Here is a 19,390-nt window from a genome sequence, read left to right as displayed (position 1 = left end):
TTCTTCTTCTTCTTCTTCTTCTTCTTCTTCTTCTTCTTCCCCTTCTTCTCCTTCTCTTTCCCTTTCTTCTCCTTCTCCTTCACCTTCTCCTTCTTCTCCTTCCCCTTCTTCTTCTTCTTCATCTTTGTCTTTGTGTTTGTCTTCTTTCTCATTTTCTCATCAAAGTCCATAAGTTTGAGTATCACCTCTATGTAAATGTTCTATGCATTTTTTTTAGGCAATTGGGGTTAAGTGACTTGCCCAGGGTCACACAGCTAGTAAGTGTCAAGTGTTTGGTCTGAGGCTGGATTTGAACTCAGGTCCTCCTGACTTACAGGGCCAGTACTCTATCCACTGTGCCATCTAGCTGCCTCTGTTCTATACATTTAGCTTGACTGTCCTGAGCTTCAGTCCCAGTCGCCCACTGGACATTTCCTACTGGAAATTTCCAAAGTAAATTTCCATAAATAGAGGTCTGATCATTTGATTCCCCTACTCATCCAACTCTGGTGGCTTTCTGTTCATTGTCTCTAAAATGAAATGTAACTCTTCTATTTAGTTTTTAAGGCCCTATGTAACCTGCCTCCCACCTATATGTCTACTATCATTGGAAATTACTTCCTAGTCCCTATTGTATAATCCAGTCAGACTGGCCTTGTCTCTATTCCTCACATAGGATTCTCCATCTCCCATCTTCTTGCCATTGCACTGGTTGTCCCTCTTTCTCAGAATGCACTTTTCCTTTATCTCTACTTCATGTCTCTTTTTTTCTGCTCAAACTCCATCTTTTGCATGACATCTATGATCTCCCAAATTTCTCACATCTTTCCGAACTACCTTGTTCTTAACCAATTTGAATGTTCCTATTTATTGCCTTTATATATCAGTTGTATATATTTTATAGGTACTTGTTATTTCTACCATTAAGATATAAGGTCTTTGACAGAAGAGATTGTTTCAGTCTTTGTACTAGTATATCCTCTGTCTGTTAGAGTGCTTGACATATAGGTATACTGATTGTTTTGATTAGACTTAGTTAAAAATAGAATTAATTAATTAATTAACTTTAGGTTGGGTATAATGGATAGGGTACTAGACTATAATATTGTGTTGTACAAAATGGTTGCTGTGAGGGAAGTGTTGTGGTTTAATGAGGAAAAAAAATTGTACAGAGTCAAGATTCCTGTATTCAGGTACCAGCTTTGCCATTGACAAACTGCAACCTTGGACAATTCATTTCCTCAATTTTCCCATAAGTAAAATGGAAATAAAATAGCAAAATGGTATGCTTTACTTACCCACCTTCTGGGACTGCTATGGGAATAAAGTAAATATAAATGACTCTGTAACCCTAAAGCACTATATGGCTATGAATTAATAGTGTTGATTTTGAATATTATAAATGCATTATTACGATTACCTTTGAATAGCTATAGTGTACAGGGCACTGTGCTAGGTTCAGTGGGAGATACAAAAGAGCTATATTGAAAGGTGTTATATCTTTAAGAAGAGTAACACCTTATTGAGGAAATAAGCCTTAAACATTTCAAAGTCAATAATATAAAAGGTAAATAAGTTTAATGCAACAAATATAGAATGGTTTGCCCTCCAAATTCTGGAGAATCCCCAGGCTCATGATCAAGAATACATTTCTTTAATTTGACATGGAATTGTTAACATGCCAAAATATATTGTTTTCTCTTGTTTCATATTCTTTATTTACAAGTTCATTACACTTCCATACCTCATGTGAATAATTGTGAGATTAACAGCACAATGAAGGCCATGTAAGTGAAAAATAAGGAAATCTCACTGTGGGCTCATATCTTCTAAAAAGTATTAGAGGAGGAAGGCATTGAGCCTCTCTGCCTTTCCAAATACTTTAAGTCCCTCAAGCACATTCAACATATAAAGTCATACTAATGCAATTCTAATTTGCTAGATTGTAGATAACACATCCTTCCTGCAAAATAAGTACTCACAAGTTGGCAACTGGTGCGACTTGATATCGAGCCACAGGGAGTTAGTGAATTGTTCTCAGAAAGCAAGTTTATTTACCTCTGTGTATTATATTGATGTGCCATAGGCATATTCAGAGCTCTGGGCTATTTTAAGAAATAGTGAGCTTGAAGGATGGGCAATTTGATTAATCTTGTGTTTGAAAAGTATGCTCTTGTATATCCAAGTAGGCTACTGTCAGAGAGAAAAAAAATCAATAACAATCCATCCAGAAGCATTTTTGAGTACCTACTATGTGCCTTTTATTAAAAACTTAGAAGACATAGTTACCGTGCTAGTGACTTGATATACTAATAGTTCCACCCCATAGAAGTTTACATTTTCTTCAGGAACAAGTGACAAAATTACTGCAAAAAAAAGGCATCTCAGAGAAAACTGATCCTCACTTTTCTCAAAGCATTGTATATTATGGAGCTGTAGATTTATGACACTGGATAGGTCATTTACTCTCTCTTGGCCTCAGTTTCCTCAACTGTAAAATAAAGGAGTTTGAATAGAAGTCCTTTAAGATCCCATTCAGCTCAAGATCTATTTTCCTATAATCACAGTCTTGAAAATTGAGTTGCTCACACTTTCAGAGGATTGCAAAATTGAATTTGTTTGCCCTATTTTCCTTTGCCTTCATTTTTGTGGTAATTCTGGGATATCTGAATGGATAAAGCAGTAGTTTTGCATTATGAGTAGTTTACAAGACTTGGAGTCAGAAAGACTTTGGGTTTAAATCCTGCCTCACCTACTTGCTAACTCAGTGACTATGAACAAGTCACTGAAGGCTCCCTGGAGTCTCAGATTTTTATCTATAAAAGGAGCTAATGATAATACCAATGCCATAAGGTTGTCCTGAGGATGAAATGGGATAATTTATGTAAAGTACTTTATAAACATCAAGGCTCTATTTTAATGTAAGATGTTAGATGATTATGAAAGAATAGCAATTCCATTAAATAAGAAGTGCTAAATATTTCCAAATATGTATGTGTGTAATGCAGTTGATTAAAAAGACCAGTTGATAATCAGAAAGACAATTTTGAGCACCCACTGTGCATAGGTCAATTTGCTAGATAATTAAGATATTTCTCCTAAAGTTGATGTCCTTTGGAAAATGCCATACAAAGAACCTGACCTTCAAATCTTATATGAATTCTTTATCTTTTATATGTTACTCAAAATGAATAGCTAACAAAGTGTGTCTTTTCTGACAATCTACATTTTGAAGGGGGAAGATGATTCCATTAGAATTAGAGGAAAATATACTACGATCCAAGAAAATGGTATGTTTTAAAATGTCTGTGCATGGAATATTAAGTGATATAAAAGTATGGCATTTTCTACACTGTAATTGAAAAAGAAACATAAGAAGTAAAACTATCCCTAAAAGACCACCCCAAAGAGAGCTACACAAGCTGTACTGCTGTAAGATATGATGGGTAACTTCTTCACTGGATTTACTTCTGACAAAAGTCAAAAAGACAATCAACAAATCATCAGCCTATCTGCTATCCTCTGGCAATCTTTGTTCATATGGTAGCTATTATTTTCTTTCATACCAATGGAATGCAATAGAAAAAAAAACTTGACACCTTGAGGGATACATAATAATTATATGAAAATTTTTGAGGAGTTAAAGAACTGTTTGGAAAAGACTGTCAATTAAGTTAATGTTTAACCTCATAAGCTGTAAGAATCTTGCTTCCTTACACATGTGACAGTGACCTTACATTCTTGACAGGGACTTACTCCCTTCTGTGTCAGTGCCACAGCAGGTACAACAGTGTATGGTGCCTTTGATCCTCTGAACAACATTGCTGATGTTTGCGAGCGGCACAACCTCTGGATGCACGTGGATGTAAGGCATATACTTGTGTCTGACTTACACATTTGCTTGAAAAAAACTGAGTAGAAGAAAGAATCATCAATGATTCTTTGTGTGCCCTGAAGGCAAGGCAAACAATTTTCTTCAAACCTCATTTACTTAGATGAATGCATGTGTGCATGGTGTTAAATTGGCCTACATTGCACAAAAAACAGATGAAACTGCAATTTTGAAAAATGCTTTTAAAATGATAATGTAGAGAGCTGCCATTTTATTGATTGGTAGATATCATGTTAGAATCTTCCTCTTTGTCTTCTAAGTCCAAATCCAAAGTGTTCATAATATTGTGTGTTTGTCTGCTTGGTTGACCATCTCATTAAAAATATCAAGAAGTAGCTTACACTCCTTTAACTCAAAATAATACAGTAATCAAGAGTCATTTAAGAGGATCTAAACACTTGGAAACTAGCAATTGAGAAAGCTGTTCTTTAGCATTGTTCCTCCAGTCTTTCAATGAGAGTCTTGCCCAAATACAAACTAGTAGAATGGAATTTGGGTTATTGAGTATTATTGTCAAATTTCATGGCAAATTAATTATTTCATCTATCTCTGTTCATTGTCCTCAAGAATTCTTCTTTCATTAATTGAAAAATAAAGATTTTAATTGACCATGCAATAGGATTATACCCAGAGAGCTATAGTAGGAATTAGGGTTATGCTTTCAAAAACAGGGATTATTCTAATCTAGTTTAAAATTGATATGCTAGATAGAACTAATGAATAAGACATAAATGATAGATTTAAAACATAATGAGAATTATTATTTGAGAATTATTATTATTAATGAGAATTTATATTTTTCCACATTTGTTTTAGGCAGCATGGGGAGGTGGATTATTGATGTCCAAAAAACATTCTTATAAGCTTCATGGCATCGAAAGGTGAATAGACTCTATTATGCTATTTTGGGAAAAGATTTTGACTATGAAAGAGTAGTAGGTATAAATAAAACAAAAAATAGTTTTTATTATATGTAAGGCATGGTACTAAGCCCTGGATATATAATAAAAGGCAAAAATATAGGGGAGATGATACAACATTTACATGTAGAGTCATATGCAAGATACATACAAAGTTGACTGAAGGTAATCAGGGGAAGGGAAGAACCTAGTAGCTGGGTCAATTGGTGGGAAAAGCTCCCTGAAGGAGATGGTTTTTGAACTGAGTCTAGCAGGAAGATAGGGATTGTAAGAGATGACAATAAGGAAGGAGAATGTTCCAGGTATGGGGGATAGCCAGTGCAAAGGCACGGAAATGGAATATAATGCTTAGTATGTGATAATCAGCAAGTGAGTCACCATTATCATTGGTGCCATCATTATCAACAAGCAATTATTAATCAGTAACTATGTGTCAGGCATTCTACTAAGTGCTGGTAATACAAAGAAAAAACAAAAAAAATTGAACCTGCCTTCAAGGATCTTACATTGTATTGGATAAAATAACATAGACATGCATAGATATATACAAGATACATGCAGATACAAGGTAATTTTAGAGGAAAAGATATTAGCAGCTGGGGTCCCGGGGTGAGCAAGGCCTCCTACAGAAGCTAGCACTTGAGCTGAATCTTGAAATAAACCAGAGTTTCTAAGAGGCAGTAATGAGAATGAGCAGTATTCCAGGCATGATAAACAGTTAATGGAAAGGCTTAGAGATAGGAGATATAGTATCATATGCCAGGTAAGGCTAGACTATATATACATGGAGGGGAGAAAAGTGAAAGAAGACTGAAATGGCAGGGAGGTGTCAGGTTATGAAAAACTGCAAATGCCTAATAGGGGAGTTTATATTTTAATCTAGAGGTAATAGGGAGCTACTGGAGCTTACTAAGTAAGGGGTATGGGGTGTGTGTGTGTGTGTGTGTGTGTGTGTGTGTGTGTGTGTGTGTGTGACATGGCCATATCTGTGCTTTAGAAACATGCTAATATTAATGTCAGTTCTATCTAATTCACAACTGATTTGTCACCTAGGGCCAACTCTGTGACCTGGAATCCACACAAACTGATGGGAGTCCCTCTTCAGTGTTCTGTTGTCCTGATCCGAGAAAAGGTAAGTTATATGTATTCCTACATCATGGACTTCTTCACATCACATACAAGGCTCTCAATGTGTAGTAAATGTCCTGGTTAAAAAAGTATAGAATCTTTGGGTACCTTGTTTTGATTATCTGCAGCAGAATGATGACAAAAGGTGCAAAGTTAGCTCCTTGTGAGTGAATGGTTCCCATAACTGAACTCAGCTTAGTTGCCAGCCAATGAAAAGTACTGCCATCTCACTAGAGGTATATGTAGTTTCAGGCATGGATTATTGACAGTGTTAGACATATAAACAATCTGCTCATTGATGCCACCAAGAATTATGCTTACCTACATTGGTAAAGGAATTTAATAACTCACAGATTTTTATAAATATCAATGAAATGACTGGGCTTGTCTTAATCCCTATCAAATGAATAATTATTTATATTTCTATCTGATGGCAAGAGGTTACACATCTTTTTGGATGCTTTCTTCATTCTTCCACCTTAGTTCTCTCTTTCTTAACATATAAAAGTGAAATGAATAGAGCAATTTTATTTCCTCTAAAGCATTACCCTGTTGCTTCTCAAAGAAGTTAAGAGAGTTTCTCTTAAGACAATGATTCTGACAATCATGAACAAAGAGAACATTTGATCAATAAGTGTTTAAGAGGAGTGAGAAAAGACTCTGGGAGGTAAAAGGTAGGTACCCATAGATGGAAGTGCTTGGGTTTCTCAAGCTAATTGAATATGTTGTAGATTTTTGGTAGCATTTAATCTCTGAAATCATCAAGAGGCTTGGGAAAGCCTTATGGTTCTGTTGCTCAATTCTTTCAGTTCTCAAAGTGCCAAAATTTTCAGTATTGCTTTAAGGTCATATATGGAAAATATATATACATTGATCATATATATTATGTATTGATAACATGTGACATGTAATAATATATGTAAAGTGCTTTGCAAATCTTAAGGTACTATATGCATATTAGCTATTATTCTACCACTAGTATCATTGTAGACCTTCATTAATGATTAAGTATGTCTCTGGATTATCTCAGTTTAGATGACATATAACTGGGGTACTGTAACTAGGTAGACAGTTTATAATATTTTCTAGTCATATTTTGAGCTAATTTGAGTCATATTAAAGAGCTAATATATATACTTTGTTCTTTTGAATTTGAAGATGAATTTGTCAATTTGTCAATGATCCTTTTTATTTTAAATCTAGAAAACAATGGAAAAGACATTAAGGAAAATAATTACATTTACATTACATTGTGCATTTTATTAGTATCTTTTAAATGGTTTTAGATAATTGTCAGACCATAGGTTATAATTCATACATTTAATACTAAATTTGTTTGTCAGTTTGGGGGGGGGTGTGAATGATAGCTGTTCAACACTAAAGGAATAAAGCTTATTAGGCTGACCATGAAAACAAAAATTTATCTTATGTCAAATAGTGAATTGAAGATATGGGTATGGGGGAGGGTAGATAAAGGGAAGGAAGTGATTCTTCATTTCTCATGCATCTTTCCCAAACTAGTGTTCTTCTGAATTCTTGCCTGTCACACAACTTAAGAGTACAAAGAAATAGTTGATACTGGAAGTGGTGGTTCATACCAGAGGATGTGGTGTTCTTTTTGCATGTGTTACTTGTTTTTTGTGTAGTGATAGAGACAAGTAGAGGGGTCTTGAGTAAAAGCCTCCCTACTCTGTTGATGGGTGAATGTGCAAGAGTCTGTTATTGAATAACATTTCCTAAATCAACTTGAGCTGACTCATTCACTGACCTTTTAATGCAGAGAGGAATGCATTTGGTAATCTTTCAGATGGGAAGATTAAATTTGAATTTGAATCCTGGGCAAGAATGAAATAGAGAACCACAAATGGAGGAGCCTTAGGTCTTATTGACCTTGTCTATGTGTGCCAGTTTATATGATTGGTGTTTATACTATAATTCATTGTTGTTTTCTAAAATCACAGGAAGAAATATTGTACCTGCCATTAAGTATATTCTAAATATAATTTTCTATATTCTAAACCTAATTTTAAAGGGACAACCATTTTCTTGTGCTTTTAAAAATTGAGGTGGTTGATTTTTTAAATCATTAGTGAAGTATCGTCCCAGTGAAAACATCTGCTAAAGTCTTCCAGTTTCATCTAAGTATTTCACATTTTTCTAAGTGAATTAGATTGCTTTGAATTCCAAAATCAAAATTTTTAAAATTATATATTTACTATTATTATGTAAGTATATACTATAAATGACATTAGGGAAAGGGACCAGGAATAAGACTGGATCTGTGGTTTCATTGGTGTAGGATACCTCCTGGTGAACAAATTCTATACCAGTGCAAGTTGTCACCTCCACTATAGCTAATAGTCTTAAGGAGTTGGCTAGACCTGTGAGGTTGAGTGATTTGCCCAGGGTCCTACAGATATTAGGGATAACAATAAAATACCTTATGGTCAGAAAAGTAGTGGGTCTTTTCAGTTATATAGAGCAAGTAACAACACATAGATAGTTCAAGTGCAGCCCGAGTACCTATGAAAAGGTAAAAGATGTAGAGGAACCTTCCAGCATGTTGGTTTTGTCCTCTTTGGAGGATTTTCAGAGAATTACATCACCCACCTGTGCCTTTGCCTTGGATGACACTCCCTCAATTTTTTGAAAGTGCCTCTGCATCTTAAAGTGACTTGAAGTACATCTCAGATACTATCTTCTACAAAGAGCTGCTCCAATTACTCTAGTTATTAATGCTCACTACTTTATAAAATTTCTATGCATATACAGTTGATTTTTGTTATTTGCAGTAATTATATGCTATTAAGTCACCATGGACACTGAATTAATGAATCTTGAATCACTGATCCTAGTGGAAGCTCTCCATTAGGTTCATGTAAGCCTCTGGTCACAATATTTACTTCATGCAGATCAGCAAATTTCCTCTCCCTTTTTCTGGATATATGGTATTGTTCCTTCATTAACAAGGAATTCAGGGCCAAGAGCACTATAACTCATGTCAAAATGAAACTTCTCTAACAGTAAAGTTGTCTAACTTAACTAATTTCTCCATAAAGCACACCACAGTCTTCTTGTATTTAGGAACACTAGATAGAACTTCAGCGCTACGTTTGGAGGATACTTTAAACATCAAAATTACAAAAAAAAGCACAAAAATGAAAAAAAATACACTAACTAGAATGGGAAAAGGACATTTGTTTATAATATGAGAGCTAAAACAAATAGAGTATTACCTTGTTTGACCTCAGCTGGGAACATGCATATTGAGTGACTCAGATTTTTTTTTTTTGACACTTTGCACACACCCATGAATGACTGGAAAAGTTCCACAAGTATTGATTTTAGTGTTACAAATAAATTTTAGGCAAATTTACAAATAAGGAATATGTGAATGGTGATGATCAATAGTATGTTCTATATTTATCTGTGAAGGCACATATCACTAATGAACTATATTAGTGGACATACGCTAGTGAAATTGAGTTCATTGACACATCAAATAATTTAATGTAAAAGTTAAATCAATAGAAAACAATGAATTTTAAGACAGATATAGTTTATTCACTAAATATATAATTTTTTTCCTAGGGTCTTCTCGAATCATGCAACCAGATGTGTGCTGAGTATTTGTTCCAGCCTGATAAACATTATGATGTAGGCTATGACACTGGAGACAAGACAATTCAATGTGGCAGACATGTTGATATCTTCAAACTCTGGTTAATGTGGAAAGCAAAGGTAGAATTTCACCATCTACATTGCTTGGGCTTTGAGTTATTTGGGGAAAATAGGTATGTCAGCTTATAACTTCTTGGATACCACCCTCACTTATAAACTTCCAGAATATATATTTTAAAAAAAAGGATCTCCATGGATCAACACCTACATAAACCAATGCTCATGAGTTGGCAGTAATGATTTTACTTTTACCAGACAGCCTAAAGAAATATTCATTTAAACAAATAATACTCCTTTAAATAGTATAGCAAATAAAATGATAAGTAAAGATTTTTCCATGTACATATTGGATATACTCTACCATTAGTTACTATGTTACCAGTAGAGAAGAGCATATAATCAGAGGACAAGTATATCCAAAGAACATGCATGTAAGGGACACACACATCCAAGGAACATTCCAAGAACCAAAAAGACCAGAGAACATATTTGGAGAACACACAGGGTGGGAGGTATGGAAAGAGCAAATACATGGCCAGGGAAGCTCATAACTCTGATATTGTCAGGCAGTAAATGTCCCCTAGTAATTCCACCATACTCTTCTCTACTAATATATATTGAGGACATTGTCTTTGCTGGGCATGTCATTTCTGTGATGGATTGTGCATGGTGATGTCACGTTATCTCTGTTGAACATCCTTTTTTTCCACCTAGCTACTCTCTGATACCATGCACTTTAGCTTCAAGGCCCTTTTAATGCCTTTTTTCACTCTTATCCACTAAGTTGTGGTAAAGAGAAAAACCCTTTCTTAACAAAAGTAGACTGAAATCTTCTTTTTCTGTGTAGCCACTAGGGTTATTGGATAACATACCTATCAGGTAGCTCACAAAAGTGAGCCACAATGATACAGGCTTAAAGAAAGTCTATTCTTTTTGGCTACTCATGTCTTAGGCTAAACAAAAATTTTCAGTCTGATACAATTGTCTGATTTAAGGTTTCAAATTAATTAGTACTCACCACTCCAATCCATCTTCCACTCAGTTACTATGTGACACACTCCTCACCTCTTACCCACTCCCCTATAAACTCATTACCATTTCCAGGATCCGGTATAAAGTCTTCTGTTTGTCATTTAATTCTTTTCATATCCTGGCCTCTCCCTACCTTTCTAGCCCTCCTATGCTTCACTTCATTTCACTATCCAATCCAACTACACTGACCAACTGGGAATTCCTAGCACACAACACTCTATATCCAGACTCTGTACCTATGCACAGATTATATCTGTTACCTGCAATTCTCTTCCTCCTCACCTCTTCTTTCTGACTCCCTTCAAGATTTAGGTCAAATCCCCCTTTTGTTAGAGGCTTCTTCTGATCCTTTTGGGTGGTAGACCCCTCTTTATAAAATTACCTTTCTTCTGTTCTAGATCTATATTTTATATACAACAATTTCAATTTTGTCTCTGCCATTAAAATGTGTACTCCTTGAGAAAATGGGTTTTTAATTTTTTTGGCTTTCTTTGTATCCCCCCATTCAGCACAGTGTCTGGCACATAGTAAATATTTAGTAAATGCTTGTTGATTAACCTAATGTTATTTAATCATTTGTGGTTGTCCTATGGGCCAAACTCTATGTGTCTGCTAGAAGAAAAAAAAAAGAGTTATGTAGAAGTTAAGGCTACAAAAGCCCACAACTACCAATCTCTATTTCAATAATGCTCCAGACACCATGACTTATTTCACTCCTCAAGTCTTTACTCCTTATCAACCTCATTGCCAAGGGGCATTTACCTCCATATGCCATGCCCTCTCTAACTCTGGAACAATGAATCAATTTCAGTTTAGTTGTACCATTGTTTCTGAATGAGGTATGCCAATTTGCTCTCCTATGACTCCATTCACCATCCAAATAGCAAAGTGGCCCACCCTGCCTTCGAATTCTATGCTATCTTCTCCCCTAGAACATAAGCTTCTTTGAAACAGGGCCTGGCTTTGTTTTTGTGTTTGGATCCCCAATACATAACACACAGTAAACACATAAATGCTTTAAAAGAAATTCATCCATTTATCAATTGATTTCCAGGTTCTTGACTTAGCATAAATATAAAGTTGATAAAAAAAAACAAAAACAAAAGTGAAGTTGGAATGGTCCTCAAACTCTATCCTCCTGCTCTATAGCTGCCTTTATGTTGAATATCTGTTTACATCACTGGAGAATTGGGAAGAAGCCCTATTTTTACTGCATTCTTGGCCAGTAGAAAGCCTCTGTGTCTCCTTGCATATGTATACCAAAGGTGGAAGGAACTTCAAAAGGTTGTATATAATTAAAATGAACTGGAGAGGTGCAGCTAGGTGGTACAGTGGATAGAGCATTAGTTTTGGAGTCAGGAGGACCTGAGTTCAAGTCTGACTTCAGACACTTACTAGCTGTGTGACCCTCAAGTCTCTTATCCCCAATTGCCTAAAAAACCAAAAAGACATATAGGACACAGTATTAATACTCTTAATATTTTAGGGCAGCTAGGTGGTGCAGTGGATAGAGCACCAGCCCTGAAGTCAGGAGAACCTGAGTTCAAATCTGGCCTCAGACCAAACACTTGACACTTACTAGCTGTGTGACCTTGGGCAAGTCACTTAACTCCGATTGCCTCACCCAAAAAAAAATGAACTGGAGAAAAAGAAATAAAAATCCCACAAAAACATCAGAGCTAGTACCATTAAAGTTCAACATTTCCTAGAGTTGTTTGGAACGGTCCCAGACTTTGAGACCTTCATACTTGGAGATTTGCATCTTCTTAGCACATGATAACATGCTAATTAGCACAATAATCCATTTACAATTTGACAATTGCATTAATTTAACTACTTATTCCCTATGAAGTCAATATTACATGTTCACATTCTACTGTTCTGGGACACTTAAAGTAATAGAATAATGTGAACTTTAAAATAAGTTATAAAGAACAAAACTAGAATTTCAGAAGGAAATGGGGAATCTTTCAGATTTCACAACAGGACTCAGTGCTTCAAAAACCTATGCAAACTTAAAACTCTTCATTTAAAGCAAAATTTCTTTGTGAAAGCCCATGCCTACTCTGTTTCAAGGCTTTCCATGGCTTACATTCTTTTTTTTAAATTACAATCTCATTGCAAACAATTATAATGCTATTTGGATAATAGTTTACTTTTCTCCTAAGTGTGAGATCATTTCAAGGATAGAGTTAGGGACTGAACCTCTGTTTCAGCAGTATAGAAAACCCCACAGTGAGAAGTCCTTCTACCATTTCAGGTTAACACCTTCTTCTCTTAGATAGTTTCTTGGAGGGGGGGTGTCACTAAAATGCTAAGTAACTTGCCAGGAGCCACAGAGCCAGAATATGTCAAAGGTGAGATTTGAACCTAGTTCTGGATTTACAATTATAAACTATTCTACTGCTGCCTCTTCTATTTCAAATCAAAATGAAATATAATTAGTATAAGAATTTTAAAAATAGTTATATAAAATGCTTGGAAATAACATCATTTTGTGATAATTTGATGGATTAGATTTGAACCCAAGTCTTTCTGACATCACATCTAGCACTAACTGCTATGAAAAGTCATCCTTTGTAATGTGCTGTAGCCTACTTATACCACAGTATACCCTTTTTTTGCCCTTTTATCAACCCTTGACACCTTGATTGTTTCAAAAGTGAGATCATATAGTGATTCAAGGATTTGAGCATGGAAGTTTTAAATTCACACCTACATAATTAGTACACAAAGGCATGTCATTCAAAATACCATGTGATTCTTTACTGTGTTCTTTGCCTTAATTAGCTAGAACACATTGTTTATTAGGACAAAGTCTTGAGTTTACAGTGAACTTTCAATTCAGAAGGCTTCTTCCATGGTCACACACTCTTCCCTTAACCCACTTCTACAAAGACATATTATTAGTGAAAAAATAACCTAGAAAGAGTAAGAAAGCATGGTTCCTCCTCCAGAGAAAATACATGTGGAAGGAAGAAGTCCTTAGACAGAAAACTAGCTAATCTTGTGAGAGAGTATACTTGAAGAGCTTGAGAAACTAAAAAGCTCTTCATCATTTAGGTAGAATGAGATAAAAGAGAAAAGAAGTGACATTGTCTGAGTCCTATAAAGTGTATGCAGAGAGATTTAGTGCAGCACTAGGTTTCTGAATGGAAGAGAAAACTGTATCTTAGTGCCCCTCCTGTAGCACTATGTATTATAGCACAACATATATCAGCACAAATATTGACTCTGAAAGGAGGCTAACCAAATGTGTAACACTTATCTGAAAGGGTTACTTTCTGAATTCTTCTAGTTCTATCTTGGGATGAGCTCCAGGGTGGAAAGGGAGGTGTCACAGAGACATTCATGACTGTAAGTGACAAATTCATGACACTTACAAAATGTGGGCATCTGAAAGAAAAATAACTTACAACTATGAGTATTTGACTTCTTTCACTTGAATCAAAAGAAATTAGGTGGGATAAATTAAACTTTACAAAATCAATCAATCAATGAGTATTTATTCAAAATTTACCATGTGATCAGGAACTAGGCTAAGCTCTGTAGATACAAAGAAAGACAAAAACATGTTCCAAGCCATTAAAAAGTTCCTATTCTAATAGGAGAGACAATATGAAAACAATTTGATAGACAAGGTATAGACAGGGCAGAAGGAAGATAATCTCAGAAGAAGGGTCTCTAGCCCCTAGCAGTGTGGACAGGAAAAACTTCCTGCAAAAGAGATTTGAATTAAGTCTTGAAGGAAATGAGGGAAGGCAAGAGGCAGAAGTCAGGAAAGAGTATTCCAAGCATGAGAGAGAGCCAGAGGAATGGTAGTGACAAGAAATCATGTGTTATATGTGTGGGAAGGCAAACAGACCAGTGTATCTGGATTGTGGGATATGTAGAAGAGAGTGAAGTGTAAAAGACTAGAAAGATATGAAAGGGCCAGGTTGTTAAGAGCTTTGAATGTCAAACAACATTTGATCCTGGAGATAATGGGGGTGCTGGGGTAGGTAATTGGACCTTACTAAGGAGGGGGTAATGGTTCAGTCCTGCACTTCAGGAAAATCTTTGGTAGCTAAGTGGATGGAATGGACTGTCAAGAGACTTGATGTAGTGACACCGACTAGAAGGCTATTGTAATAGTTCATGTGAGGAGACTGCACTAGTTTAGTAGATATGTGAGAAGGGGATGTATGAGAGATATAGTGAATATACAAATGACAAGATTTCACAACAAACTGGATATGTAGAGTGAGTGAGAATGAGGAGTCAAGGATGATGCTAAGAATGAGAAACTAGGTGACTGGAAGAATGATGGTGTCCTTGCTATTCATAAAAAGAACTTGGAAGGGAAGTGGATTTGGGGTAAAGAAAATGAATGCTGTTTTTAGATTGCTGAGTTTGAGATGCATTCTGGATAGCCAATCTAAGATGTCCAAGTGCCATTGGTTGACTGAGGCTGTACCTCAGAAATTATTATCTCTAAGAGGACTTAGGGGTTAACTTATTAGAGTTTGAAACTGCACTAATTCTTGGAGCCAAAGGTGAGAACTGGGTGACAGGTAGATACCAGAGGTGTTTGAGCAGCCCTAAAAACAGCTTGATAAACCAATAGATCAAAGGTGCTAGTCCTTCTGAACATCTCATAAGCTGACATATTGCAAACACTATATAAACACTTATTCTTTCTTCTCATCTCCTTGTAGGCATAAAATAAAATGCATGTGTCTTCCAAAGGGAAGCAATTATATTGAAATAAAGTTGTCAAGCTATTAAAAAACAGGTTAAAGTATGGGTAAATGGAAAACAGAAGACAGCCCAAGACAGAGCCTTGGGGAATACCAAGGCTTGGTGGCCATAGCTGAGATGAAGTGAAGGAGATCAAGAAAGAGCTTCAGACAGACAGGAGAACCAGGAGAAAGCAGTGTTTTAAAAACCTAGAGATTATTGAAAAGGAGATCTACAGTATCAAAGGCTATAGCAAATTCAAGAAGGATGAACATTGAGAAAAGGCTGTTGGATTTGTCAATTAAAAGATGACTTGCAACTTTGGAGAGGGTAATTTCAGTTGAAAGATCAGGTTGAAAGCTAGACTGTCAGACTGTCAGAAATTCAAAATGATATTATAGGAAGTGGAAGTAATTAGTATAGACTACTTTTTTAAGGAATGCATTTGAAAAGATAGAGGAAAAACAGGATGGTAGGTAGGGTGGGATGGTCAGGTCAAGTAAAGGATTTTTTTCATTTTCTTTGTTTTTGTTTTGTTTGTTGTTTAGGAAGGGAAGACATGGGCTTGTTTGTAGATAGAAAGGAAGCTGCTAGCAGGCAGGAAAAATTTAAAGTTTAGAGAAAAAATGAGGGTAAACTTCTGTAGAAGATGAGAGGGGGAGAGATCGCATGTGAATGCTGAAAGGTTTGCCTTCCCAAAAAGAACTGCCACACCATCATCAGAGATAGGAGCAATAGAGACAATAATGGGGAAGATGTCTGACTAATGTGAAGAAGATGGGAGAAGAGGAAGGTGGCCTTTTTTTGAGAATTCAACTTTTTAAGGTGAAACGTGAAATGAAGTGAATTCCTCAGTTGAAAAGGTTGGGAGAGGCAGTAGAGTGGGGAGCTTGAAAAGAGATTAAAAAATAACTCGATTACTATGTAGAACACAGTGACCTTAGTTTAGATTTTCAGGACCTGAACAAACTTGAGGCAAGAGTCTGAATAGTTTGGAAAAATGTTTTCCAACTAAGCATTTCACAACTGACCTTCAGAAACCCCAGAAACAACAAATGCATCAGAATTTCTCATTACCAAAATTTCATACGCGAACAAAGCAATTTAATGTTACAAAAGGAATAACTCAATTAGGAAAGGAAATGTAGAGTTTTCATCTATAGTCTTTATTTTTTCTACTGATGACCATTTGACTATTATCTTTGGATTGTACTCACATTTATGTAGAGTTACAGGATCATAGCATTATACCTGAAGTGACTTAGAAGGTCTTCTTGTCTCACCCCCTTATATCATAATTGAGAAAACAAAGGTTCAAAGACTTAAATGGGATTTTGTTCTTTTAAATGCATGTGGGTGTCTTCCTTTGGCACACAAGCAGTCTCTATTTTATGAAATATTTGTGTTTCAAGAATTTTAACTTATCATGTAGGCAAAGCAGAGTTCTATAGAACTATCAAAATTAACCACCATGTATAACAGATGAGATTTTAGAAATAACAATAAACTGAGTAGGTATTCATTACAGGGCACCTCTGGCTTTGAAGTTCAGATAAACACATTTATGGAGCTGGCAGATTATCTTTACAAGATTCTGAAGAAAAAAGAAAATTTTGAGCTTGTATTTGATGGGGAAGTAAGTTCCTAAATGGTTTTCTTCCCCTTCCTTTCCCTTCCCTTCCCTTCCCTTCCCTTCCTTTATATCCCATTTCAATCCTGTCCCTTCTCCTCTCTTCTCTGTTTTCTCTGCCTCTCTCTCTGTCTCTCTGTCTCTGTCTCTGTCTCTGTCTCTGTCTCTTTCTCTCTCTCTCTGTCAGAGAGTGGCTGTGATGATCCTATAAAAGCAATGAAAAATGTTTTGTTTTGTTTTCTCTTCTCCTAGTCTATCCCATTTCTTGTCTATGTAATTAAAGTAGACGCTTCCTGTATTATATGGATTTTTGGTTTAGCTAGGTTCACTTAAATGCAAAAGTTATTGAAATTGAAGTAATGTTTCTTAATGAGCTAAATTTCAAAAAATACTTAGGCTAAAAACTGTATTTAATCTCTTTGTATTCCACTACAATTACTTATCCTATGAAAATTGCTGTACTGATTTTTCTGACATGAAGTCTAGAGAAATCTAATGTTTCCTTTTTCATTTAGGTTATATAAAATGTGTTTTTTTCTGGATAGCACAAAAAATGGACATTGTGGGTAGTAATTGAAGTCATGTAATATTTCTGTAACAGAAATGAATAAATTAAAAACACTGTTTTGTGGAGTTATACTAATCATTCTTCATAGTCCACTCTCTCTTCCTTTTCTGCTTGACTGTGAATGTTATTCATGAAAGAATTACAGTAAAAATGAATAGCAGACATACTGGAAATGGTTGCATTTTTAAAACTAAAATGATTGGATCTCACTGGCCAACCATTTGATGACTCCAGTTTTTCCTTGTTCACCACCAGTTTTTAAAGGAAAACTGAAAATGAAGAGTTTTATAGACTAAATAAGTTAATTTGTATAAAACATTTTCAATTTTTTGAAGTACTATTTGAATGTAAGCTATTATTCATAGAAATTAGAAGAATTCTGTTGGCCTTTTCTAAAAACAATATCAACTTTAAAGCAATTAAGATGTCTAAAAATCTAGAAGAACTTTGACAAATTTTTTATTTTATTATTTATATTATACCCTTGTTTTCAAGCCTGAACTCACTAATGTTTGCTTCTGGTATATCCCACCAAGACTTAAAAGTATCTCCAATGAATATGAGAGGCAACAAGAACTTCAAAAGGTCGGTTTATGTTTTTGTTTGTTTTTTGATGCTCTATTTTAGATTACATGCCTAGTTTGTCCCTGTGTTTAGAAGATACTGTTAATGAGATCTAAGTCCTATAAACTCAATATATGGAGGGGACCTACTGAATTCCAGAATAGAGTCAATCATCCTTCATACAAGGTCCTTATGGCCTCATTGACTACAGTATCAGATACTAGGGTCCCCCATGAAGCTCAGGGCAACATCAGTTAAGCAATAGATAAATGGCTAGGGCTTGTAGCCACTGGGACAAGAAGCCTGAGACAGTGCCCCTTGCAACCCAGGAGCAGAACTCAAATTTGGAAGAACAAAAAAGGAAAAAGTCCAAAGAGATGAGTGAAAAAGAACAACAAAGAACTTGACCATAGAAAGTTATTATGGTGACAGGGAAGATCAAGACACAAACTCAGAAGAGAACAATAATGTCAAAACACCTACAGGAAAAGTTCCAAAACAAAATGGGAAGTGATTGCAAGCTCAGAAAGAACTCATGGAAGAGCTCAAAAAAGAGCTTAAAAATCATATAAGGGAGGTATAAAAAAGATTGGGAAAAGAAATGGGAGTGATGCAACAGAATTATGAAAAAAAAGAGTCAAAAGCTTGGAAAAAGAAAACAATTGTTAAAAAAGTGGAATTGGCCAAATGGAAAAGGAGATTCAAAAATCCACTGAAGAAAACATCTCCTTTCAAAGTACAATTGGCCAAATGGGAAAAGAGAGTACAAAAACTAACTGAAGAAAATAACTCCTTAAAAGTGAGAATTGGTCAAGTGGAAGCTAATGACTCTATGAGACATCAATAATCAATCAAACAAGTTCAAAAGAATGAAAAAAGAAGGAAATGTAAAATACCTTATGGGAGAAACAACTGACCTGGAAAATAGATCCAGAAGAGACAGTATCAGAATCATTGGACTACCTGAAAGCCATAATCAAAAGGATGACCTGGACAGCATCTTTCAAGAAATTATGAAGAAAAACTGCCCTGATATGCTGGAACCATAGGGCAAAATAGGAGTTGAAAGAATCTACCAATCACTTCACAAAAGAGATCCCAAAATAAAAGCTCCAAGTAACATTATAGCCAAATTTCAGAACTATCAGGTCAAGGGAAAAACACTGCAAGTGGCCAGAAAGAAACAACTCAAATACAGAGGAGCTACAATCATGATTATGCAGGACTTAGCAGCTACAATATTTAAAAAAAAAAACAAAAAAAACTGGAGGTCATAG

The 19,390-nt window shown here is 35.5% G+C and overlaps 1 protein-coding gene across 1 annotated transcript in view; it reads left to right on the top strand.

Annotated features, from left to right (window-relative positions):
* Window positions 1-19,390, top strand: part of LOC114048033 (glutamate decarboxylase 1-like) — a 47,663-nt gene that overhangs the window by 25,869 nt on the left and 2,404 nt on the right. The window contains exons 9-15 of the mRNA XM_027869026.1: window positions 3,215-3,269; window positions 3,728-3,844; window positions 4,688-4,752; window positions 5,845-5,923; window positions 9,511-9,660; window positions 16,880-16,987; window positions 18,045-18,134. Coding sequence (XP_027724827.1) covers window positions 3,215-3,269; window positions 3,728-3,844; window positions 4,688-4,752; window positions 5,845-5,923; window positions 9,511-9,660; window positions 16,880-16,987; window positions 18,045-18,134 — 664 coding nt within the window. The remainder of the gene's footprint in view (window positions 1-3,214; window positions 3,270-3,727; window positions 3,845-4,687; window positions 4,753-5,844; window positions 5,924-9,510; window positions 9,661-16,879; window positions 16,988-18,044; window positions 18,135-19,390) is intronic.

The sequence above is a fragment of the Vombatus ursinus genome, unplaced genomic scaffold (genome assembly GCF_900497805.2).
Source record: "Vombatus ursinus unplaced genomic scaffold, bare-nosed wombat genome assembly UNPS02014791.1, whole genome shotgun sequence".
Classification (NCBI taxonomy): domain Eukaryota; kingdom Metazoa; phylum Chordata; class Mammalia; order Diprotodontia; family Vombatidae; genus Vombatus; species Vombatus ursinus.
The sequence above is the reverse complement of the archived record's forward strand: the minus strand, read 5'-3'. Positions and strand labels throughout refer to the sequence as shown.